Source organism: Oncorhynchus kisutch, unplaced genomic scaffold, assembly GCF_002021735.2.
Source record: "Oncorhynchus kisutch isolate 150728-3 unplaced genomic scaffold, Okis_V2 scaffold2653, whole genome shotgun sequence".
In the NCBI taxonomy this organism is placed as follows: domain Eukaryota; kingdom Metazoa; phylum Chordata; class Actinopteri; order Salmoniformes; family Salmonidae; genus Oncorhynchus; species Oncorhynchus kisutch.
The window spans coordinates 3984-26257 of record NW_022264598.1 but is presented as its reverse complement, the minus strand read 5'-3'; the positions used below and the strand labels follow the sequence as shown (position 1 = coordinate 26257).

The following is a 22274-nucleotide window of genomic DNA, read 5'->3' as shown; positions in this document are numbered from 1 at the left end:
AATTGCAGAATTTAAACAGCTTATTGGATGAAATACTTTGTAAACTATTTTCAGAGTACACATGTGAACACAAGCCTATACGTACACATAGCAGGATCCACAGGGGTACCAGAATGATAGCGATGCCACAAGGAATGATAATGGCCAAAGCCCAGCCAGGAAAACCTCCAACACTTGTGGTATTGAAAGGAGTGGTCAGTAAAAGGGTAGGAAGTGGTGTGGTGTTGGTAGTTGTTGTTGGGGCAACAGTGGTGGTCAAGAGACCTAGAATAGAAATGGAAATACATTTTAGAGGGATTATAAACTTGAAATATGTCATATAACATTGATATATAAGTGTTTTCGAGATTGAGTATTTTACACGTTACATGGTGTTTGATAACTCACTGTCATACAAAACATAGAAATGACAACCGTATGGTAACAAAAGCAGCATACCTGAGACTTTTAAGACTTCCTGTAGAAAACCACTAGGGTGGTTGACATCATCCTCTTTGTATACATACGTCACGTTTGCCCTGATTTCAGTGCCATCAGCACTGTGGAAGTAAAATTGGGTTTTGTGAGATGAGCATGGTCCCTTCATCCTGTTTAGCTGTAAAGCAGCAGCTAAATGAAATCTGAAGAAATTCTAAAGAGTGCAGTTGAGAAAGATGGGTTGGTTCAAGGTTATGACGTTGTACTTACATGAAGTTGGCGTTGGGAAATTGAAACTGGTTGCCGTTTGGTTCACTGAGAAGTTGACGGAGCTAAAAGGGGACAAAACATCAAGTTATCAATTACCATCATGACCTGAACATGACCATGGATGTATCTTATGTGTAGAAGTACAGTATCTTACTAGTGTGTTAATTGAAAGCTGTATCTGGACGTAGGTCTCATTGGTGAATGTGAGTCTATTACTTAGAGACTCCAGGGTTACATTGGTTATTTTGAAACCAAGGTTGATGGCAAATGAAGTATCTGAAAGTTCTGTAAGCAGACAAAAACATGGTCACTATAGCAACAGATCAAATTAACTGCTAGAATTTAGGAGTTTTCAAACAACATTAAAAAACATTCAAGAAGTATTTAGATAGCAGGAGCAGTTGAATGTTACTTATTAAGAGATTATTTTCATAGAGGTGGAAAAAAAATGTCTTCATGAAGCCTATTTGTTGAACTCACTGATATAAGTTGCCATTCTGGAAGGTGTTTGAGTGGTCTTGGATTGAGAGACAGTGCTTATTGACGGCACAAGGGACATTCAGCCTCAGTGGGACTGGTGTTTTTGAGGTTGAATATCAGTTGTAAACAATAACCACGGCTGTGCCGAATCGTAAGAGAAAATAACAATACATGTAAAATTACATTTCCTAAAGAAATGTTTGTACTTGCTAGCTTGTCTTAAAGTAATCATGGTTGGTAAATAAGTTATAGGATTGGCAGTCACTGCACTAGTAATGGTATGACTGTTATAATTGGAAAAAGAAGTCGGAGGAAAGATTGATTGATGGATAGGATAGGAAAGAATAGCCTGAACGTATGAAAGTTGGTTCGGTCTCTCTAGCTTGAAACGGTTCAAGAGTTAATATTATTTTGGTGGGTTATTATATGCTAAGTTATACTCATTTAAATTGTTTAGTTTAGAACGTTTAGAAAATGTTAAAATAATTAGAAAAAGTATGTAAGAAATCTAGTGGTCTTGCCTTCAGCAAGCACATTAATTATAATGGATTGGATTTATATTAAGCCTTTTGACCAATTGATGCACTCAAAGAGCTTTTCTAAAGAAAGGTTGACATTTTGGATGCTTTTAATTAAAACATCAGTAGTTAACGACACAAGCATGGATATACATGGTTCATTGTTGCAAAGGTTCCTTGTTTGACAAAGTGTTAATTGAATTGTATGAAAACATTATAATAAATGATCTTGCTTACCTAGTTGTTGATGTCACTGAAGTCAAAAGGGTAGGAAGTGGTGTGGTGTTGGTGGTTGTTGTTGGGGCAACAGTGGTGGTCAGGAGACCTAGAATAGAAATGGAAATACATTTTAGAGGGATTATAAACTTGTAATATGTCATATAACATTGATATATAAGTGTTTTCGAGATTGAGTATTATACACGTTACATGGTGTTTAATAACTCACTGTCATAAATAAACATAGAAATGACAACCGTATGGTAACAAAAAGCAGCATACCTGAGACTTTTAAGACTTCCTGTAGAAAACCACTAGGGAGGTTGACATCTTCCTCTTTGTATACATACGTCACGTTTGCCGTGATCTCAGTGCCATCATCACTGTGGACGTAAAAATGGGTTTTGTGTGAGAGTTAAACATGTTCCTTTCATCCTGTTAGCTGTACCAGCAGCAACTAAATGAAATCTGCAGAAATTCTAAAGAGTGCAGTTGAGAAAGACGGGTTGGTTCAAGGTTATGACGTTGTACTTACATGAGGTTGGCGTTCGGAAATTGAAACTGTTTGCCATCTGGTTCACTGAGAACCTTTTGGAGCTAAAAGGGGACAAAACATCAAGTTGTCAATTACTATCATGACCTGAACATGACCATGGATGTATCTTATGTGTAGAAGTACAGTATCTTACTAGTCTGTTAATTGAATCCTGTATCTGGGTTTCAGTCTCATTGGTGAGTGTGAGTCTATTACTTAGAGACTCCTGGGTTACATTGGTTATTTTGAAACCAAGGTCGATGGCAAATGAAGTATCTGTAAGTTCTGTGAGCACACAAAAAATGGTCACTATAGCAACAGATCAAATTAACTGCTACAATTTAGGAGTTTCAACAACATTAAAAAACATTCAAGAAGTATTTAGATAGCAGGAGCAGTTGAATGTTTACTTATTAACAGATTATTTTATAGAGTGGAAAAAAATGTCTTCATGAAGCCTTATTTGTTGAACTCACTGATATAAGTTGCATTCTGGAAGGTGGTTTGAGTGGTCGTGAATTGAGGAGACAATTGCTTCTTGACGGCATCAAGGACATGATCCTCAGTGGGGACTGGTGTTTTGACGTTGAATATCAGTTTAACAAAAACTCCCACTGTGCCGAATCTAAGAGAAAATAATAATACATGGAAAATTACATTTCCTAAAGAAAATGTGTGTACTTGCTAGCTTGTCTTAAAGTAATCATGGTTGTAAAATAAGTTACAGGATTGGTAGTCACTGCAGTAGTAATGGTAGTGACTGGTTATAATTGGAAAAAGAAAGTCGATGGAAAGATTGATTGATGGATAGGATAGGAAAGAATAGCCTGAACGTATGAAAGTTGGTTCGGTCTCTCTAGCTTGAACGGTTCAAGAGTTAATATTATTTTTGGTGGGTTATTATATGCTAAGTTATACTCATTTAAATTGTTTTAGTTTAGAACGTTTAGAAAATGTTAAAATAATTAGAAAAAGTATGTAAGAAATCTAGTGGTCTTGCCTTCAGCAAGCACATTAATTATAATGGATTGGATTTATATTAAGCCTTTTGACCAATTGATGCACTCAAAGAGCTTTTCTAAAGAAAGGTTGACATTTTGGATGCTTTTAATTAAAACATCAGTAGTTAACGACACAAGCATGGATATACATGGTTCATTGTTGCAAAGGTTCCTTGTTTGACAAAGTGTTAATTGAATTGTATGAAAACATTATAATAAATGATCTTGCTTACCTAGTTGTTGATGTCACTGAAGTCAAAAGGGTAGGAAGTGGTGTGGTGTTGGTGGTTGTTGTTGGGGCAACAGTGGTGGTCAGGAGACCTAGAATAGAAATGGAAATACATTTTAGAGGGATTATAAACTTGTAATATGTCATATAACATTGATATATAAGTGTTTTCGAGATTGAGTATTATACACGTTACATGGTGTTTAATAACTCACTGTCATAAATAAACATAGAAATGACAACCGTATGGTAACAAAAGCAGCATACCTGAGACTTTTAAGACTTCCTGTAGAAAACCACTAGGGAGGTTGACATCTTCCTCTTTGTATACATACGTCACGTTTGCCGTGATCTCAGTGCCATCATCACTGTGGACGTAAAAATGGGTTTTGTGTGAGAGTTAAACATGTTCCTTTCATCCTGTTTAGCTGTACCAGCAGCAACTAAATGAAATCTGCAGAAATTCTAAAGAGTGCAGTTGAGAAAGACGGGTTGGTTCAAGGTTATGACGTTGTACTTACATGAGGTTGGCTTTCGGAAATTGAAACTGTTTGCCATCTGGTTCACTGAGAACCTTTTGGAGCTAAAAGGGGACAAAACATCAAGTTGTCAATTACTATCATGACCTGAACATGACCATGGATGTATCTTATGTGTAGAAGTACAGTATCTTACTAGTCTGTTAATTGAATCCTGTATCTGGGTTTCAGTCTCATTGGTGAGTGTGAGTCTATTACTTAGAGACTCCTGGGTTACATTGGTTATTTTGAAACCAAGGTCGATGGCAAATGAAGTATCTGTAAGTTCTGTGAGCACACAAAAAAATGGTCACTATAGCAACAGATCAAATTAACTGCTACAATTTAGGAGTTTCAACAACATTAAAAAACATTCAAGAAGTATTTAGATAGCAGGAGCAGTTGAATGTTTACTTATTAAGAGATTATTTTATAGAGTGGAAAAAAATGTCTTCATGAAGCCTTATTTGTTGAACTCACTGATATAAGTTGCATTCTGGAAGGTGGTTTGAGTGGTCGTGAATTGAGGAGACAATTGCTTCTTGACGGCATCAAGGACATGATCCTCAGTGGGGACTGGTGTTTTGACGTTGAATATCAGTTTAACAAAAACTCCCACTGTGCCGAATCTAAGAGAAAATAATAATACATGGAAAATTACATTTCCTAAAGAAAATGTGTGTACTTGCTAGCTTGTCTTAAAGTAATCATGGTTGTAAAATAAGTTACAGGATTGGTAGTCACTGCAGTAGTAATGGTAGTGACTGGTTATAATTGGAAAAAGAAAGTCGATGGAAAGATTGATTGATGGATAGGATAGGAAAGAATAGCCTGAACGTATGAAAGTTGGTTCGGTCTCTCTAGCTTGAACGGTTCAAGAGTTAATATTATTTTTGGTGGGTTATTATATGCTAAGTTAAACTCATTTAAATTGTTTTAGTTTAGAACGTTTAGAAAATGTTAAAATAATTAGAAAAAGTATGTAAGAAATCTAGTGGTCTTGCCTTCAGCAAGCACATTAATTATAATGGATTGGATTTATATTAAGCCTTTTGACCAATTGATGCACTCAAAGAGCTTTTCTAAAGAAAGGTGGACATTTTGGATGCTTTTAATTAAAACATCAGTAGTTAACGACACAAGCATGGATATACATGGTTCATTGTTGCAAAGGTTCCTTGTTTGACAAAGTGTTAATTGAATTGTATGAAAACATTATAATAAATGATCTTGCTTACCTAGTTGTTGATGTCACTGAAGTCAAAAGGGTAGGAAGTGGTGTGGTGTTGGTGGTTGTTGTTGGGGCAACAGTGGTGGTCAGGAGACCTAGAATAGAAATGGAAATACATTTTAGAGGGATTATAAACTTGTAATATGTCATATAACATTGATATATAAGTGTTTTCGAGATTGAGTATTATACACGTTACATGGTGTTTAATAACTCACTGTCATAAATAAACATAGAAATGACAACCGTATGGTAACAAAAGCAGCATACCTGAGACTTTTAAGACTTCCTGTAGAAAACCACTAGGGAGGTTGACATCTTCCTCTTTGTATACATACGTCACGTTTGCCGTGATCTCAGTGCCATCATCACTGTGGACGTAAAAATGGGTTTTGTGTGAGAGTTAAACATGTTCCTTTCATCCTGTTTAGCTGTACCAGCAGCAACTAAATGAAATCTGCAGAAATTCTAAAGAGTGCAGTTGAGAAAGACGGGTTGGTTCAAGGTTATGACGTTGTACTTACATGAGGTTGGCTTTCGGAAATTGAAACTGTTTGCCATCTGGTTCACTGAGAACCTTTTGGAGCTAAAAGGGGACAAAACATCAAGTTGTCAATTACTATCATGACCTGAACATGACCATGGATGTATCTTATGTGTAGAAGTACAGTATCTTACTAGTCTGTTAATTGAATCCTGTATCTGGGTTTCAGTCTCATTGGTGAGTGTGAGTCTATTACTTAGAGACTCCTGGGTTACATTGGTTATTTTGAAACCAAGGTCGATGGCAAATGAAGTATCTGTAAGTTCTGTGAGCACACAAAAAAATGGTCACTATAGCAACAGATCAAATTAACTGCTACAATTTAGGAGTTTCAACAACATTAAAAAACATTCAAGAAGTATTTAGATAGCAGGAGCAGTTGAATGTTTACTTATTAAGAGATTATTTTATAGAGTGGAAAAAAATGTCTTCATGAAGCCTTATTTGTTGAACTCACTGATATAAGTTGCATTCTGGAAGGTGGTTTGAGTGGTCGTGAATTGAGGAGACAATTGCTTCTTGACGGCATCAAGGACATGATCCTCAGTGGGGACTGGTGTTTTGACGTTGAATATCAGTTTAACAAAAACTCCCACTGTGCCGAATCTAAGAGAAAATAATAATACATGGAAAATTACATTTCCTAAAGAAAATGTGTGTACTTGCTAGCTTGTCTTAAAGTAATCATGGTTGTAAAATAAGTTACAGGATTGGTAGTCACTGCAGTAGTAATGGTAGTGACTGGTTATAATTGGAAAAAGAAAGTCGATGGAAAGATTGATTGATGGATAGGATAGGAAAGAATAGCCTGAACGTATGAAAGTTGGTTCGGTCTCTCTAGCTTGAACGGTTCAAGAGTTAATATTATTTTTGGTGGGTTATTATATGCTAAGTTAAACTCATTTAAATTGTTTTAGTTTAGAACGTTTAGAAAATGTTAAAATAATTAGAAAAAGTATGTAAGAAATCTAGTGGTCTTGCCTTCAGCAAGCACATTAATTATAATGGATTGGATTTATATTAAGCCTTTTGACCAATTGATGCACTCAAAGAGCTTTTCTAAAGAAAGGTTGACATTTTGGATGCTTTTAATTAAAACATCAGTAGTTAACGACACAAGCATGGATATACATGGTTCATTGTTGCAAAGGTTCCTTGTTTGACAAAGTGTTAATTGAATTGTATGAAAACATTATAATAAATGATCTTGCTTACCTAGTTGTTGATGTCACTGAAGTCAAAAGGGTAGGAAGTGGTGTGGTGTTGGTGGTTGTTGTTGGGGCAACAGTGGTGGTCAGGAGACCTAGAATAGAAATGGAAATACATTTTAGAGGGATTATAAACTTGTAATATGTCATATAACATTGATATATAAGTGTTTTCGAGATTGAGTATTATACACGTTACATGGTGTTTAATAACTCACTGTCATAAATAAACATAGAAATGACAACCGTATGGTAACAAAAGCAGCATACCTGAGACTTTTAAGACTTCCTGTAGAAAACCACTAGGGAGGTTGACATCTTCCTCTTTGTATACATACGTCACGTTTGCCGTGATCTCAGTGCCATCATCACTGTGGACGTAAAAATGGGTTTTGTGTGAGAGTTAAACATGTTCCTTTCATCCTGTTTAGCTGTACCAGCAGCAACTAAATGAAATCTGCAGAAATTCTAAAGAGTGCAGTTGAGAAAGACGGGTTGGTTCAAGGTTATGACGTTGTACTTACATGAGGTTGGCTTTCGGAAATTGAAACTGTTTGCCATCTGGTTCACTGAGAACCTTTTGGAGCTAAAAGGGGACAAAACATCAAGTTGTCAATTACTATCATGACCTGAACATGACCATGGATGTATCTTATGTGTAGAAGTACAGTATCTTACTAGTCTGTTAATTGAATCCTGTATCTGGGTTTCAGTCTCATTGGTGAGTGTGAGTCTATTACTTAGAGACTCCTGGGTTACATTGGTTATTTTGAAACCAAGGTCGATGGCAAATGAAGTATCTGTAAGTTCTGTGAGCACACAAAAAAATGGTCACTATAGCAACAGATCAAATTAACTGCTACAATTTAGGAGTTTCAACAACATTAAAAAACATTCAAGAAGTATTTAGATAGCAGGAGCAGTTGAATGTTTACTTATTAAGAGATTATTTTATAGAGTGGAAAAAAATGTCTTCATGAAGCCTTATTTGTTGAACTCACTGATATAAGTTGCATTCTGGAAGGTGGTTTGAGTGGTCGTGAATTGAGGAGACAATTGCTTCTTGACGGCATCAAGGACATGATCCTCAGTGGGGACTGGTGTTTTGACGTTGAATATCAGTTTAACAAAAACTCCCACTGTGCCGAATCTAAGAGAAAATAATAATACATGGAAAATTACATTTCCTAAAGAAAATGTGTGTACTTGCTAGCTTGTCTTAAAGTAATCATGGTTGTAAAATAAGTTACAGGATTGGTAGTCACTGCAGTAGTAATGGGAGTGACTGGTTATAATTGGAAAAAGAAAGTCGATGGAAAGATTGATTGATGGATAGGATAGGAAAGAATAGCCTGAACGTATGAAAGTTGGTTCGGTCTCTCTAGCTTGAACGGTTCAAGAGTTAATATTATTTTTGGTGGGTTATTATATGCTAAGTTATACTCATTTAAATTGTTTTAGTTTAGAACGTTTAGAAAATGTTAAAATAATTAGAAAAAGTATGTAAGAAATCTAGTGGTCTTGCCTTCAGCAAGCACATTAATTATAATGGATTGGATTTATATTAAGCCTTTTGACCAATTGATGCACTCAAAGAGCTTTTCTAAAGAAAGGTTGACATTTTGGATGCTTTTAATTAAAACATCAGTAGTTAACGACACAAGCATGGATATACATGGTTCATTGTTGCAAAGGTTCCTTGTTTGACAAAGTGTTAATTGAATTGTATGAAAACATTATAATAAATGATCTTGCTTACCTAGTTGTTGATGTCACTGAAGTCAAAAGGGTAGGAAGTGGTGTGGTGTTGGTGGTTGTTGTTGGGGCAACAGTGGTGGTCAGGAGACCTAGAATAGAAATGGAAATACATTTTAGAGGGATTATAAACTTGTAATATGTCATATAACATTGATATATAAGTGTTTTCGAGATTGAGTATTATACACGTTACATGGTGTTTAATAACTCACTGTCATAAATAAACATAGAAATGACAACCGTATGGTAACAAAAGCAGCATACCTGAGACTTTTAAGACTTCCTGTAGAAAACCACTAGGGAGGTTGACATCTTCCTCTTTGTATACATACGTCACGTTTGCCGTGATCTCAGTGCCATCATCACTGTGGACGTAAAAATGGGTTTTGTGTGAGAGTTAAACATGTTCCTTTCATCCTGTTTAGCTGTACCAGCAGCAACTAAATGAAATCTGCAGAAATTCTAAAGAGTGCAGTTGAGAAAGACGGGTTGGTTCAAGGTTATGACGTTGTACTTACATGAGGTTGGCGTTGGGAAATTGAAACTGTTTGCCATCTGGTTCACTGAGAACCTTTTGGAGCTAAAAGGGGACAAAACATCAAGTTGTCAATTACTATCATGACCTGAACATGACCATGGATGTATCTTATGTGTAGAAGTACAGTATCTTACTAGTCTGTTAATTGAATCCTGTATCTGGGTTTCAGTCTCATTGGTGAGTGTGAGTCTATTACTTAGAGACTCCTGGGTTACATTGGTTATTTTGAAACCAAGGTCGATGGCAAATGAAGTATCTGTAAGTTCTGTGAGCACACAAAAAAATGGTCACTATAGCAACAGATCAAATTAACTGCTACAATTTAGGAGTTTCAACAACATTAAAAAACATTCAAGAAGTATTTAGATAGCAGGAGCAGTTGAATGTTTACTTATTAAGAGATTATTTTATAGAGTGGAAAAAAATGTCTTCATGAAGCCTTATTTGTTGAACTCACTGATATAAGTTGCATTCTGGAAGGTGGTTTGAGTGGTCGTGAATTGAGGAGACAATTGCTTCTTGACGGCATCAAGGACATGATCCTCAGTGGGGACTGGTGTTTTGACGTTGAATATCAGTTTAACAAAAACTCCCACTGTGCCGAATCTAAGAGAAAATAATAATACATGGAAAATTACATTTCCTAAAGAAAATGTGTGTACTTGCTAGCTTGTCTTAAAGTAATCATGGTTGTAAAATAAGTTACAGGATTGGTAGTCACTGCAGTAGTAATGGGAGTGACTGGTTATAATTGGAAAAAGAAAGTCGATGGAAAGATTGATTGATGGATAGGATAGGAAAGAATAGCCTGAACGTATGAAAGTTGGTTCGGTCTCTCTAGCTTGAACGGTTCAAGAGTTAATATTATTTTTGGTGGGTTATTATATGCTAAGTTATACTCATTTAAATTGTTTTAGTTTAGAACGTTTAGAAAATGTTAAAATAATTAGAAAAAGTATGTAAGAAATCTAGTGGTCTTGCCTTCAGCAAGCACATTAATTATAATGGATTGGATTTATATTAAGCCTTTTGACCAATTGATGCACTCAAAGAGCTTTTCTAAAGAAAGGTTGACATTTTGGATGCTTTTAATTAAAACATCAGTAGTTAACGACACAAGCATGGATATACATGGTTCATTGTTGCAAAGGTTCCTTGTTTGACAAAGTGTTAATTGAATTGTATGAAAACATTATAATAAATGATCTTGCTTACCTAGTTGTTGATGTCACTGAAGTCAAAAGGGTAGGAAGTGGTGTGGTGTTGGTGGTTGTTGTTGGGGCAACAGTGGTGGTCAGGAGACCTAGAATAGAAATGGAAATACATTTTAGAGGGATTATAAACTTGTAATATGTCATATAACATTGATATATAAGTGTTTTCGAGATTGAGTATTATACACGTTACATGGTGTTTAATAACTCACTGTCATAAATAAACATAGAAATGACAACCGTATGGTAACAAAAGCAGCATACCTGAGACTTTTAAGACTTCCTGTAGAAAACCACTAGGGAGGTTGACATCTTCCTCTTTGTATACATACGTCACGTTTGCCGTGATCTCAGTGCCATCATCACTGTGGACGTAAAAATGGGTTTTGTGTGAGAGTTAAACATGTTCCTTTCATCCTGTTTAGCTGTACCAGCAGCAACTAAATGAAATCTGCAGAAATTCTAAAGAGTGCAGTTGAGAAAGACGGGTTGGTTCAAGGTTATGACGTTGTACTTACATGAGGTTGGCGTTGGGAAATTGAAACTGTTTGCCATCTGGTTCACTGAGAACCTTTTGGAGCTAAAAGGGGACAAAACATCAAGTTGTCAATTACTATCATGACCTGAACATGACCATGGATGTATCTTATGTGTAGAAGTACAGTATCTTACTAGTCTGTTAATTGAATCCTGTATCTGGGTTTCAGTCTCATTGGTGAGTGTGAGTCTATTACTTAGAGACTCCTGGGTTACATTGGTTATTTTGAAACCAAGGTCGATGGCAAATGAAGTATCTGTAAGTTCTGTGAGCACACAAAAAAATGGTCACTATAGCAACAGATCAAATTAACTGCTACAATTTAGGAGTTTCAACAACATTAAAAAACATTCAAGAAGTATTTAGATAGCAGGAGCAGTTGAATGTTTACTTATTAAGAGATTATTTTATAGAGTGGAAAAAAATGTCTTCATGAAGCCTTATTTGTTGAACTCACTGATATAAGTTGCATTCTGGAAGGTGGTTTGAGTGGTCGTGAATTGAGGAGACAATTGCTTCTTGACGGCATCAAGGACATGATCCTCAGTGGGGACTGGTGTTTTGACGTTGAATATCAGTTTAACAAAAACTCCCACTGTGCCGAATCTAAGAGAAAATAATAATACATGGAAAATTACATTTCCTAAAGAAAATGTGTGTACTTGCTAGCTTGTCTTAAAGTAATCATGGTTGTAAAATAAGTTACAGGATTGGTAGTCACTGCAGTAGTAATGGGAGTGACTGGTTATAATTGGAAAAAGAAAGTCGATGGAAAGATTGATTGATGGATAGGATAGGAAAGAATAGCCTGAACGTATGAAAGTTGGTTCGGTCTCTCTAGCTTGAACGGTTCAAGAGTTAATATTATTTTTGGTGGGTTATTATATGCTAAGTTATACTCATTTAAATTGTTTTAGTTTAGAACGTTTAGAAAATGTTAAAATAATTAGAAAAAGTATGTAAGAAATCTAGTGGTCTTGCCTTCAGCAAGCACATTAATTATAATGGATTGGATTTATATTAAGCCTTTTGACCAATTGATGCACTCAAAGAGCTTTTCTAAAGAAAGGTTGACATTTTGGATGCTTTTAATTAAAACATCAGTAGTTAACGACACAAGCATGGATATACATGGTTCATTGTTGCAAAGGTTCCTTGTTTGACAAAGTGTTAATTGAATTGTATGAAAACATTATAATAAATGATCTTGCTTACCTAGTTGTTGATGTCACTGAAGTCAAAAGGGTAGGAAGTGGTGTGGTGTTGGTGGTTGTTGTTGGGGCAACAGTGGTGGTCAGGAGACCTAGAATAGAAATGGAAATACATTTTAGAGGGATTATAAACTTGTAATATGTCATATAACATTGATATATAAGTGTTTTCGAGATTGAGTATTATACACGTTACATGGTGTTTAATAACTCACTGTCATAAATAAACATAGAAATGACAACCGTATGGTAACAAAAGCAGCATACCTGAGACTTTTAAGACTTCCTGTAGAAAACCACTAGGGAGGTTGACATCTTCCTCTTTGTATACATACGTCACGTTTGCCGTGATCTCAGTGCCATCATCACTGTGGACGTAAAAATGGGTTTTGTGTGAGAGTTAAACATGTTCCTTTCATCCTGTTTAGCTGTACCAGCAGCAACTAAATGAAATCTGCAGAAATTCTAAAGAGTGCAGTTGAGAAAGACGGGTTGGTTCAAGGTTATGACGTTGTACTTACATGAGGTTGGCTTTCGGAAATTGAAACTGTTTGCCATCTGGTTCACTGAGAACCTTTTGGAGCTAAAAGGGGACAAAACATCAAGTTGTCAATTACTATCATGACCTGAACATGACCATGGATGTATCTTATGTGTAGAAGTACAGTATCTTACTAGTCTGTTAATTGAATCCTGTATCTGGGTTTCAGTCTCATTGGTGAGTGTGAGTCTATTACTTAGAGACTCCTGGGTTACATTGGTTATTTTGAAACCAAGGTCGATGGCAAATGAAGTATCTGTAAGTTCTGTGAGCACACAAAAAAATGGTCACTATAGCAACAGATCAAATTAACTGCTACAATTTAGGAGTTTCAACAACATTAAAAAACATTCAAGAAGTATTTAGATAGCAGGAGCAGTTGAATGTTTACTTATTAAGAGATTATTTTATAGAGTGGAAAAAAATGTCTTCATGAAGCCTTATTTGTTGAACTCACTGATATAAGTTGCATTCTGGAAGGTGGTTTGAGTGGTCGTGAATTGAGGAGACAATTGCTTCTTGACGGCATCAAGGACATGATCCTCAGTGGGGACTGGTGTTTTGACGTTGAATATCAGTTTAACAAAAACTCCCACTGTGCCGAATCTAAGAGAAAATAATAATACATGGAAAATTACATTTCCTAAAGAAAATGTGTGTACTTGCTAGCTTGTCTTAAAGTAATCATGGTTGTAAAATAAGTTACAGGATTGGTAGTCACTGCAGTAGTAATGGGAGTGACTGGTTATAATTGGAAAAAGAAAGTCGATGGAAAGATTGATTGATGGATAGGATAGGAAAGAATAGCCTGAACGTATGAAAGTTGGTTCGGTCTCTCTAGCTTGAACGGTTCAAGAGTTAATATTATTTTTGGTGGGTTATTATATGCTAAGTTATACTCATTTAAATTGTTTTAGTTTAGAACGTTTAGAAAATGTTAAAATAATTAGAAAAAGTATGTAAGAAATCTAGTGGTCTTGCCTTCAGCAAGCACATTAATTATAATGGATTGGATTTATATTAAGCCTTTTGACCAATTGATGCACTCAAAGAGCTTTTCTAAAGAAAGGTTGACATTTTGGATGCTTTTAATTAAAACATCAGTAGTTAACGACACAAGCATGGATATACATGGTTCATTGTTGCAAAGGTTCCTTGTTTGACAAAGTGTTAATTGAATTGTATGAAAACATTATAATAAATGATCTTGCTTACCTAGTTGTTGATGTCACTGAAGTCAAAAGGGTAGGAAGTGGTGTGGTGTTGGTGGTTGTTGTTGGGGCAACAGTGGTGGTCAGGAGACCTAGAATAGAAATGGAAATACATTTTAGAGGGATTATAAACTTGTAATATGTCATATAACATTGATATATAAGTGTTTTCGAGATTGAGTATTATACACGTTACATGGTGTTTAATAACTCACTGTCATAAATAAACATAGAAATGACAACCGTATGGTAACAAAAGCAGCATACCTGAGACTTTTAAGACTTCCTGTAGAAAACCACTAGGGAGGTTGACATCTTCCTCTTTGTATACATACGTCACGTTTGCCGTGATCTCAGTGCCATCATCACTGTGGACGTAAAAATGGGTTTTGTGTGAGAGTTAAACATGTTCCTTTCATCCTGTTTAGCTGTACCAGCAGCAACTAAATGAAATCTGCAGAAATTCTAAAGAGTGCAGTTGAGAAAGACGGGTTGGTTCAAGGTTATGACGTTGTACTTACATGAGGTTGGCGTTGGGAAATTGAAACTGTTTGCCATCTGGTTCACTGAGAACCTTTTGGAGCTAAAAGGGGACAAAACATCAAGTTGTCAATTACTATCATGACCTGAACATGACCATGGATGTATCTTATGTGTAGAAGTACAGTATCTTACTAGTCTGTTAATTGAATCCTGTATCTGGGTTTCAGTCTCATTGGTGAGTGTGAGTCTATTACTTAGAGACTCCTGGGTTACATTGGTTATTTTGAAACCAAGGTCGATGGCAAATGAAGTATCTGTAAGTTCTGTGAGCACACAAAAAAATGGTCACTATAGCAACAGATCAAATTAACTGCTACAATTTAGGAGTTTCAACAACATTAAAAAACATTCAAGAAGTATTTAGATAGCAGGAGCAGTTGAATGTTTACTTATTAAGAGATTATTTTATAGAGTGGAAAAAAATGTCTTCATGAAGCCTTATTTGTTGAACTCACTGATATAAGTTGCATTCTGGAAGGTGGTTTGAGTGGTCGTGAATTGAGGAGACAATTGCTTCTTGACGGCATCAAGGACATGATCCTCAGTGGGGACTGGTGTTTTGACGTTGAATATCAGTTTAACAAAAACTCCCACTGTGCCGAATCTAAGAGAAAATAATAATACATGGAAAATTACATTTCCTAAAGAAAATGTGTGTACTTGCTAGCTTGTCTTAAAGTAATCATGGTTGTAAAATAAGTTACAGGATTGGTAGTCACTGCAGTAGTAATGGTAGTGACTGGTTATAATTGGAAAAAGAAAGTCGATGGAAAGATTGATTGATGGATAGGATAGGAAAGAATAGCCTGAACGTATGAAAGTTGGTTCGGTCTCTCTAGCTTGAACGGTTCAAGAGTTAATATTATTTTTGGTGGGTTATTATATGCTAAGTTATAACTCATTTAAATTGTTTTAGTTTAGAACGTTTAGAAAATGTTAAAATAATTAGAAAAAGTATGTAAGAAATCTAGTGGTCTTGCCTTCAGCAAGCACATTAATTATAATGGATTGGATTTATATTAAGCCTTTTGACCAATTGATGCACTCAAAGAGCTTTTCTAAAGAAAGGTTGACATTTTGGATGCTTTTAATTAAAACATCAGTAGTTAACGACACAAGCATGGATATACATGGTTCATTGTTGCAAAGGTTCCTTGTTTGACAAAGTGTTAATTGAATTGTATGAAAACATTATAATAAATGATCTTGCTTACCTAGTTGTTGATGTCACTGAAGTCAAAAGGGTAGGAAGTGGTGTGGTGTTGGTGGTTGTTGTTGGGGCAACAGTGGTGGTCAGGAGACCTAGAATAGAAATGGAAATACATTTTAGAGGGATTATAAACTTGTAATATGTCATATAACATTGATATATAAGTGTTTTCGAGATTGAGTATTATACACGTTACATGGTGTTTAATAACTCACTGTCATAAATAAACATAGAAATGACAACCGTATGGTAACAAAAGCAGCATACCTGAGACTTTTAAGACTTCCTGTAGAAAACCACTAGGGAGGTTGACATCTTCCTCTTTGTATACATACGTCACGTTTGCCGTGATCTCAGTGCCATCATCACTGTGGACGTAAAAATGGGTTTTGTGTGAGAGTTAAACATGTTCCTTTCATCCTGTTTAGCTGTACCAGCAGCAACTAAATGAAATCTGCAGAAATTCTAAAGAGTGCAGTTGAGAAAGACGGGTTGGTTCAAGGTTATGACGTTGTACTTACATGAGGTTGGCTTTCGGAAATTGAAACTGTTTGCCATCTGGTTCACTGAGAACCTTTTGGAGCTAAAAGGGGACAAAACATCAAGTTGTCAATTACTATCATGACCTGAACATGACCATGGATGTATCTTATGTGTAGAAGTACAGTATCTTACTAGTCTGTTAATTGAATCCTGTATCTGGGTTTCAGTCTCATTGGTGAGTGTGAGTCTATTACTTAGAGACTCCTGGGTTACATTGGTTATTTTGAAACCAAGGTCGATGGCAAATGAAGTATCTGTAAGTTCTGTGAGCACACAAAAAAATGGTCACTATAGCAACAGATCAAATTAACTGCTACAATTTAGGAGTTTCAACAACATTAAAAAACATTCAAGAAGTATTTAGATAGCAGGAGCAGTTGAATGTTTACTTATTAAGAGATTATTTTATAGAGTGGAAAAAAATGTCTTCATGAAGCCTTATTTGTTGAACTCACTGATATAAGTTGCATTCTGGAAGGTGGTTTGAGTGGTCGTGAATTGAGGAGACAATTGCTTCTTGACGGCATCAAGGACATGATCCTCAGTGGGGACTGGTGTTTTGACGTTGAATATCAGTTTAACAAAAACTCCCACTGTGCCGAATCTAAGAGAAAATAATAATACATGGAAAATTACATTTCCTAAAGAAAATGTGTGTACTTGCTAGCTTGTCTTAAAGTAATCATGGTTGTAAAATAAGTTACAGGATTGGTAGTCACTGCAGTAGTAATGGTAGTGACTGGTTATAATTGGAAAAAGAAAGTCGATGGAAAGATTGATTGATGGATAGGATAGGAAAGAATAGCCTGAACGTATGAAAGTTGGTTCGGTCTCTCTAGCTTGAACGGTTCAAGAGTTAATATTATTTTTGGTGGGTTATTATATGCTAAGTTAAACTCATTTAAATTGTTTTAGTTTAGAACGTTTAGAAAATGTTAAAATAATTAGAAAAAGTATGTAAGAAATCTAGTGGTCTTGCCTTCAGCAAGCACATTAATTATAATGGATTGGATTTATATTAAGCCTTTTGACCAATTGATGCACTCAAAGAGCTTTTCTAAAGAAAGGTGGACATTTTGGATGCTTTTAATTAAAACATCAGTAGTTAACGACACAAGCATGGATATACATGGTTCATTGTTGCAAAGGTTCCTTGTTTGACAAAGTGTTAATTGAATTGTATGAAAACATTATAATAAATGATCTTGCTTACCTAGTTGTTGATGTCACTGAAGTCAAAAGGGTAGGAAGTGGTGTGGTGTTGGTGGTTGTTGTTGGGGCAACAGTGGTGGTCAGGAGACCTAGAATAGAAATGGAAATACATTTTAGAGGGATTATAAACTTGTAATATGTCATATAACATTGATATATAAGTGTTTTCGAGATTGAGTATTATACACGTTACATGGTGTTTAATAACTCACTGTCATAAATAAACATAGAAATGACAACCGTATGGTAACAAAAGCAGCATACCTGAGACTTTTAAGACTTCCTGTAGAAAACCACTAGGGAGGTTGACATCTTCCTCTTTGTATACATACGTCACGTTTGCCGTGATCTCAGTGCCATCATCACTGTGGACGTAAAAATGGGTTTTGTGTGAGAGTTAAACATGTTCCTTTCATCCTGTTTAGCTGTACCAGCAGCAACTAAATGAAATCTGCAGAAATTCTAAAGAGTGCAGTTGAGAAAGACGGGTTGGTTCAAGGTTATGACGTTGTACTTACATGAGGTTGGCTTTCGGAAATTGAAACTGTTTGCCATCTGGTTCACTGAGAACCTTTTGGAGCTAAAAGGGGACAAAACATCAAGTTGTCAATTACTATCATGACCTGAACATGACCATGGATGTATCTTATGTGTAGAAGTACAGTATCTTACTAGTCTGTTAATTGAATCCTGTATCTGGGTTTCAGTCTCATTGGTGAGTGTGAGTCTATTACTTAGAGACTCCTGGGTTACATTGGTTATTTTGAAACCAAGGTCGATGGCAAATGAAGTATCTGTAAGTTCTGTGAGCACACAAAAAAATGGTCACTATAGCAACAGATCAAATTAACTGCTACAATTTAGGAGTTTCAACAACATTAAAAAACATTCAAGAAGTATTTAGATAGCAGGAGCAGTTGAATGTTTACTTATTAAGAGATTATTTTATAGAGTGGAAAAAAATGTCTTCATGAAGCCTTATTTGTTGAACTCACTGATATAAGTTGCATTCTGGAAGGTGGTTTGAGTGGTCGTGAATTGAGGAGACAATTGCTTCTTGACGGCATCAAGGACATGATCCTCAGTGGGGACTGGTGTTTTGACGTTGAATATCAGTTTAACAAAAACTCCCACTGTGCCGAATCTAAGAGAAAATAATAATACATGGAAAATTACATTTCCTAAAGAAAATGTGTGTACTTGCTAGCTTGTCTTAAAGTAATCATGGTTGTAAAATAAGTTACAGGATTGGTAGTCACTGCAGTAGTAATGGTAGTGACTGGTTATAATTGGAAAAAGAAAGTCGATGGAAAGATTGATTGATGGATAGGATAGGAAAGAATAGCCTGAACGTATGAAAGTTGGTTCGGTCTCTCTAGCTTGAACGGTTCAAGAGTTAATATTATTTTTGGTGGGTTATTATATGCTAAGTTAAACTCATTTAAATTGTTTTAGTTTAGAACGTTTAGAAAATGTTAAAATAATTAGAAAAAGTATGTAAGAAATCTAGTGGTCTTGCCTTCAGCAAGCACATTAATTATAATGGATTGGATTTATATTAAGCCTTTTGACCAATTGATGCACTCAAAGAGCTTTTCTAAAGAAAGGTTGACATTTTGGATGCTTTTAATTAAAACATCAGTAGTTAACGACACAAGCATGGATATACATGGTTCATTGTTGCAAAGGTTCCTTGTTTGACAAAGTGTTAATTGAATTGTATGAAAACATTATAATAAATGATCTTGCTTACCTAGTTGTTGATGTCACTGAAGTCAAAAGGGTAGGAAGTGGTGTGGTGTTGGTGGTTGTTGTTGGGGCAACAGTGGTGGTCAGGAGACCTAGACTAGAAATGGAAATACATTTTAGAGGGATTATAAACTTGTAATATGTCATATAACATTGATATATAAGTGTTTTCGAGATTGAGTATTATACACGTTACATGGTGTTTAATAACTCACTGTCATAAATAAACATAGAAATGACAACCGTATGGTAACAAAAGCAGCATCCTGAGACTTTTAAGACTTCCTGTAGAAAACCACTAGGGAGGTTGACATCTTCCTCTTTGTATACATACGTCACGTTTGCCGTGATCTCAGTTGCCATCATCACTGTGGACGTAAAAATGGGTTTTGTGTGAGAGTTAAACATGTTCCTTTTCATCCTGTTTAGCTGTACCAGCAGCAACTAAATGAAATCTGCAGAAATTCTAAAGAGTGCAGTTGAGAAAGACGGGTTGGTTCAAGGTTATGACGTTGTACTTACATGAGGTTGGCGTTGGGAAATTGAAACTGTTTGCCATCTGGTTCACTGAGAACCTTTTGGAGCTAAAAGGGGACAAAACATCAAGTTGTCAATTACTATCATGACCTGAACATGACCATGGATGTATCTTATGTGTAGAAGTACAGTATCTACTAGTCTGTTAATTGAATCCTGTATCTGGGTTTCAGTCTCATTGGTGAGTGTGAGTCTATTACTTAGAGACTCCTGGGTTACATTGGTTATTTTGAAACCAAGGTCGATGGCAAATGAAGTATCTGTAAGTTCTGTGAGCACACAAAAAAATGGTCACTATAAGCAACAGATCAAATTAACTGCTACAATTTAGGAGTTTCAACAACATTAAAAAACATCAAGAAGTATTTAGATAGCAGGAGCAGTTGAATGTTTACTTATTAAGAGATTATTTTATAGAGTGGAAAAAAATGTCTTCATGAAGCCTTATTGTTGAACTCACTGATATAAGTTGCATTCTGGAAGGTGGTTTGAGTGGTCGTGAATTGAGGAGACAATTTCTTCTTGACGGCCTCAAGGACATGATCCTCAGTGGGGACTGGTGTTTTGACGTTGAATATCAGTTTAACAAAAACTCCCACTGTGCGAATCTAAGAGAAATAATAATACATGGAAATTACATTTCTAAAGAAAATGTGTGTACTTGCTAGCTGTCTTAAAGTAATCATGGTTGTAAAATAAGTTACAGGATTGGTAGTCACTGCAGTAGTAATGGTAGTGACTGGTTATAATTGGAAAAAGAAAGTCGATGGAAAGATTGATTGATGGATAGGATAGGAAAGAATAGCCTGAACGTATGAAAGTTGGTTCGGTCTCTCTAGCTGAACGGTTCAAGAGTTAATATTATTTTTGGTGGGTTATTATATGCTAAGTTATACTCATTTAAATTGCTTTAGTTTAGAACGTTTAGAAAATGTTAAAATAATTAGAAAAAGTATGTAAGAAATCTAGTGGTCTTGCCTTCAGCAAGCACATTAATTATAATGGATTGGATTTATATTAACCTTTTGACCAATTGATGCTAAAGAATTCTAATAAACGACACAAGCATGGATATACAGGATATACACAAAATATATAAATTCATTGTTGCATACCTTGTTTGTTGATGTTCATAGAAGTATGAAAAGATTATAATAAATGAAGTTACCTTGTTGTTGATGTCAGGAAGTACAATTGTGTTTGGTGGTTGTTGTGGGGCAGTGGTGGTCAGGAGACCTAGAATAGATAAATACATTTTAGAGGGATTATAAACTTGTAATATGTCATATAACATTGATATATAAGTGGTCGTAGAGACTATTATTGTAAAGGTTACAGTGTTGTATAAAGACTGTTGTAGTTGTTGTAGAAAGCAGCTGCCTGGAGACTGGTAAGGTTCTGCAGTCTTAGGAGTTGCAGTTGATTTGTTTAGAAGATGCTGCATCTTCGTGGTCGTAAAACGCACGTTGTTGTAGTAGGAGTGCATGGTTGTCGTAGACGCAGCTACTGTGGTTTTGTAGCAGAGTGTAGTTGTGATTGTTTAGAAAGTACAGCAGGTGGAATGGTCATGGGAGCTACAGAAGTGCAGGTGTTTGAGATGGTTGCTGCAGGTTTGACTCGTAGGAACATGAGTTGTTGTAGTAGGAGCTGCACTGGTTGTCGTAACCTGTTCTGGAGTTGTAGGGGTCAAAGGAGCATCAGTTGTGTGGTTAGGGCTGCATGAGTGGCTGTCGTAGGGATGTTGCTGTGGTTGAAGTAGATCTTAAAGTTTTGTAGGAGCTGCAGTTGTCGTGGGAGCTACAGTAGTTGGTGTGGTGTGTGGTTGTCGTAGGCACTGAAGTTGTTAGTTGTTGTAAAGGTGCTGCAGTCGCAGTGGTTGTAAGAATAGCTGTGTAGCAGGAGCTGCAGTGGTTGTCGTATAGGAAACTGCTGTGGTTGACGTAGAAGCTAAAGTTGTTGTAGCAGGAGCTGTAGTTGTGATTGTTGTAGTAAGTACAGCAGGTGGAGTGGTCGTGGGAGCTACAGTTGTAGGAACTACAGGTTGTGTAGTGGTGCTATTGTTGTAGTGGTCATATGGGCTGAAGTTGTAGTTGTTGTAGACAAGTGCTGCAGTTACTGTGGTCATTAGAACAGCAGTTGTTGTAGTAGGAGCTGCACTGGTTGTCGTAGTAATACATGGAAATTACATTTCCTAAGAGAGTGTTGTGTTGCTAGCTTAGCTTTGCAGCAGTTGTCGTAGATGTAAAATGGTAGGAGCTGCAGTTGTCGTGGTGAGCTACAGTTGTTGTAGGTGCTGTTG

General features: G+C 36.0%; 1 protein-coding gene and 1 long non-coding RNA gene across 2 annotated transcripts; both read right to left on the bottom strand.

Annotated features, from left to right (window-relative positions):
* Positions 1 to 88: 88 nt before the first annotated feature.
* Positions 89 to 720, bottom strand: LOC116370590 (uncharacterized). Its single transcript, XR_004208757.1, has 3 exons — positions 688 to 720; positions 439 to 539; positions 89 to 264 (listed from the first exon to the last, which is right to left on the bottom strand). It is a non-coding gene; the product is annotated as an uncharacterized LOC116370590 (long non-coding RNA).
* Positions 721 to 1880: 1160 nt separating this feature from the next.
* On the bottom strand, positions 1881 to 20549 carry LOC116370591 (mucin-5AC-like). Its single transcript, XM_031819820.1, has 55 exons — positions 20436 to 20549; positions 20114 to 20244; positions 19961 to 20022; positions 19705 to 19806; positions 19443 to 19530; positions 18685 to 18833; positions 18362 to 18492; positions 18208 to 18269; positions 17954 to 18054; positions 17691 to 17778; positions 16933 to 17081; positions 16610 to 16740; positions 16456 to 16517; positions 16202 to 16302; positions 15939 to 16026; positions 15180 to 15328; positions 14857 to 14987; positions 14703 to 14764; positions 14449 to 14549; positions 14186 to 14273; positions 13428 to 13576; positions 13105 to 13235; positions 12951 to 13012; positions 12697 to 12797; positions 12434 to 12521; positions 11676 to 11824; positions 11353 to 11483; positions 11199 to 11260; positions 10945 to 11045; positions 10682 to 10769; positions 9924 to 10072; positions 9601 to 9731; positions 9447 to 9508; positions 9193 to 9293; positions 8930 to 9017; positions 8172 to 8320; positions 7849 to 7979; positions 7695 to 7756; positions 7441 to 7541; positions 7178 to 7265; positions 6420 to 6568; positions 6097 to 6227; positions 5943 to 6004; positions 5689 to 5789; positions 5426 to 5513; positions 4668 to 4816; positions 4345 to 4475; positions 4191 to 4252; positions 3937 to 4037; positions 3674 to 3761; positions 2916 to 3064; positions 2594 to 2724; positions 2440 to 2501; positions 2187 to 2287; positions 1881 to 2010 (listed from the first exon to the last, which is right to left on the bottom strand). The coding sequence occupies exons 2-55, from the start codon at positions 20152 to 20154 to the stop codon at positions 1919 to 1921; spliced, it is 5607 nt and encodes a 1868-aa protein (XP_031675680.1). The 5' UTR covers positions 20155 to 20244; positions 20436 to 20549; the 3' UTR covers positions 1881 to 1918.
* Positions 20550 to 22274: the final 1725 nt, after the last annotated feature.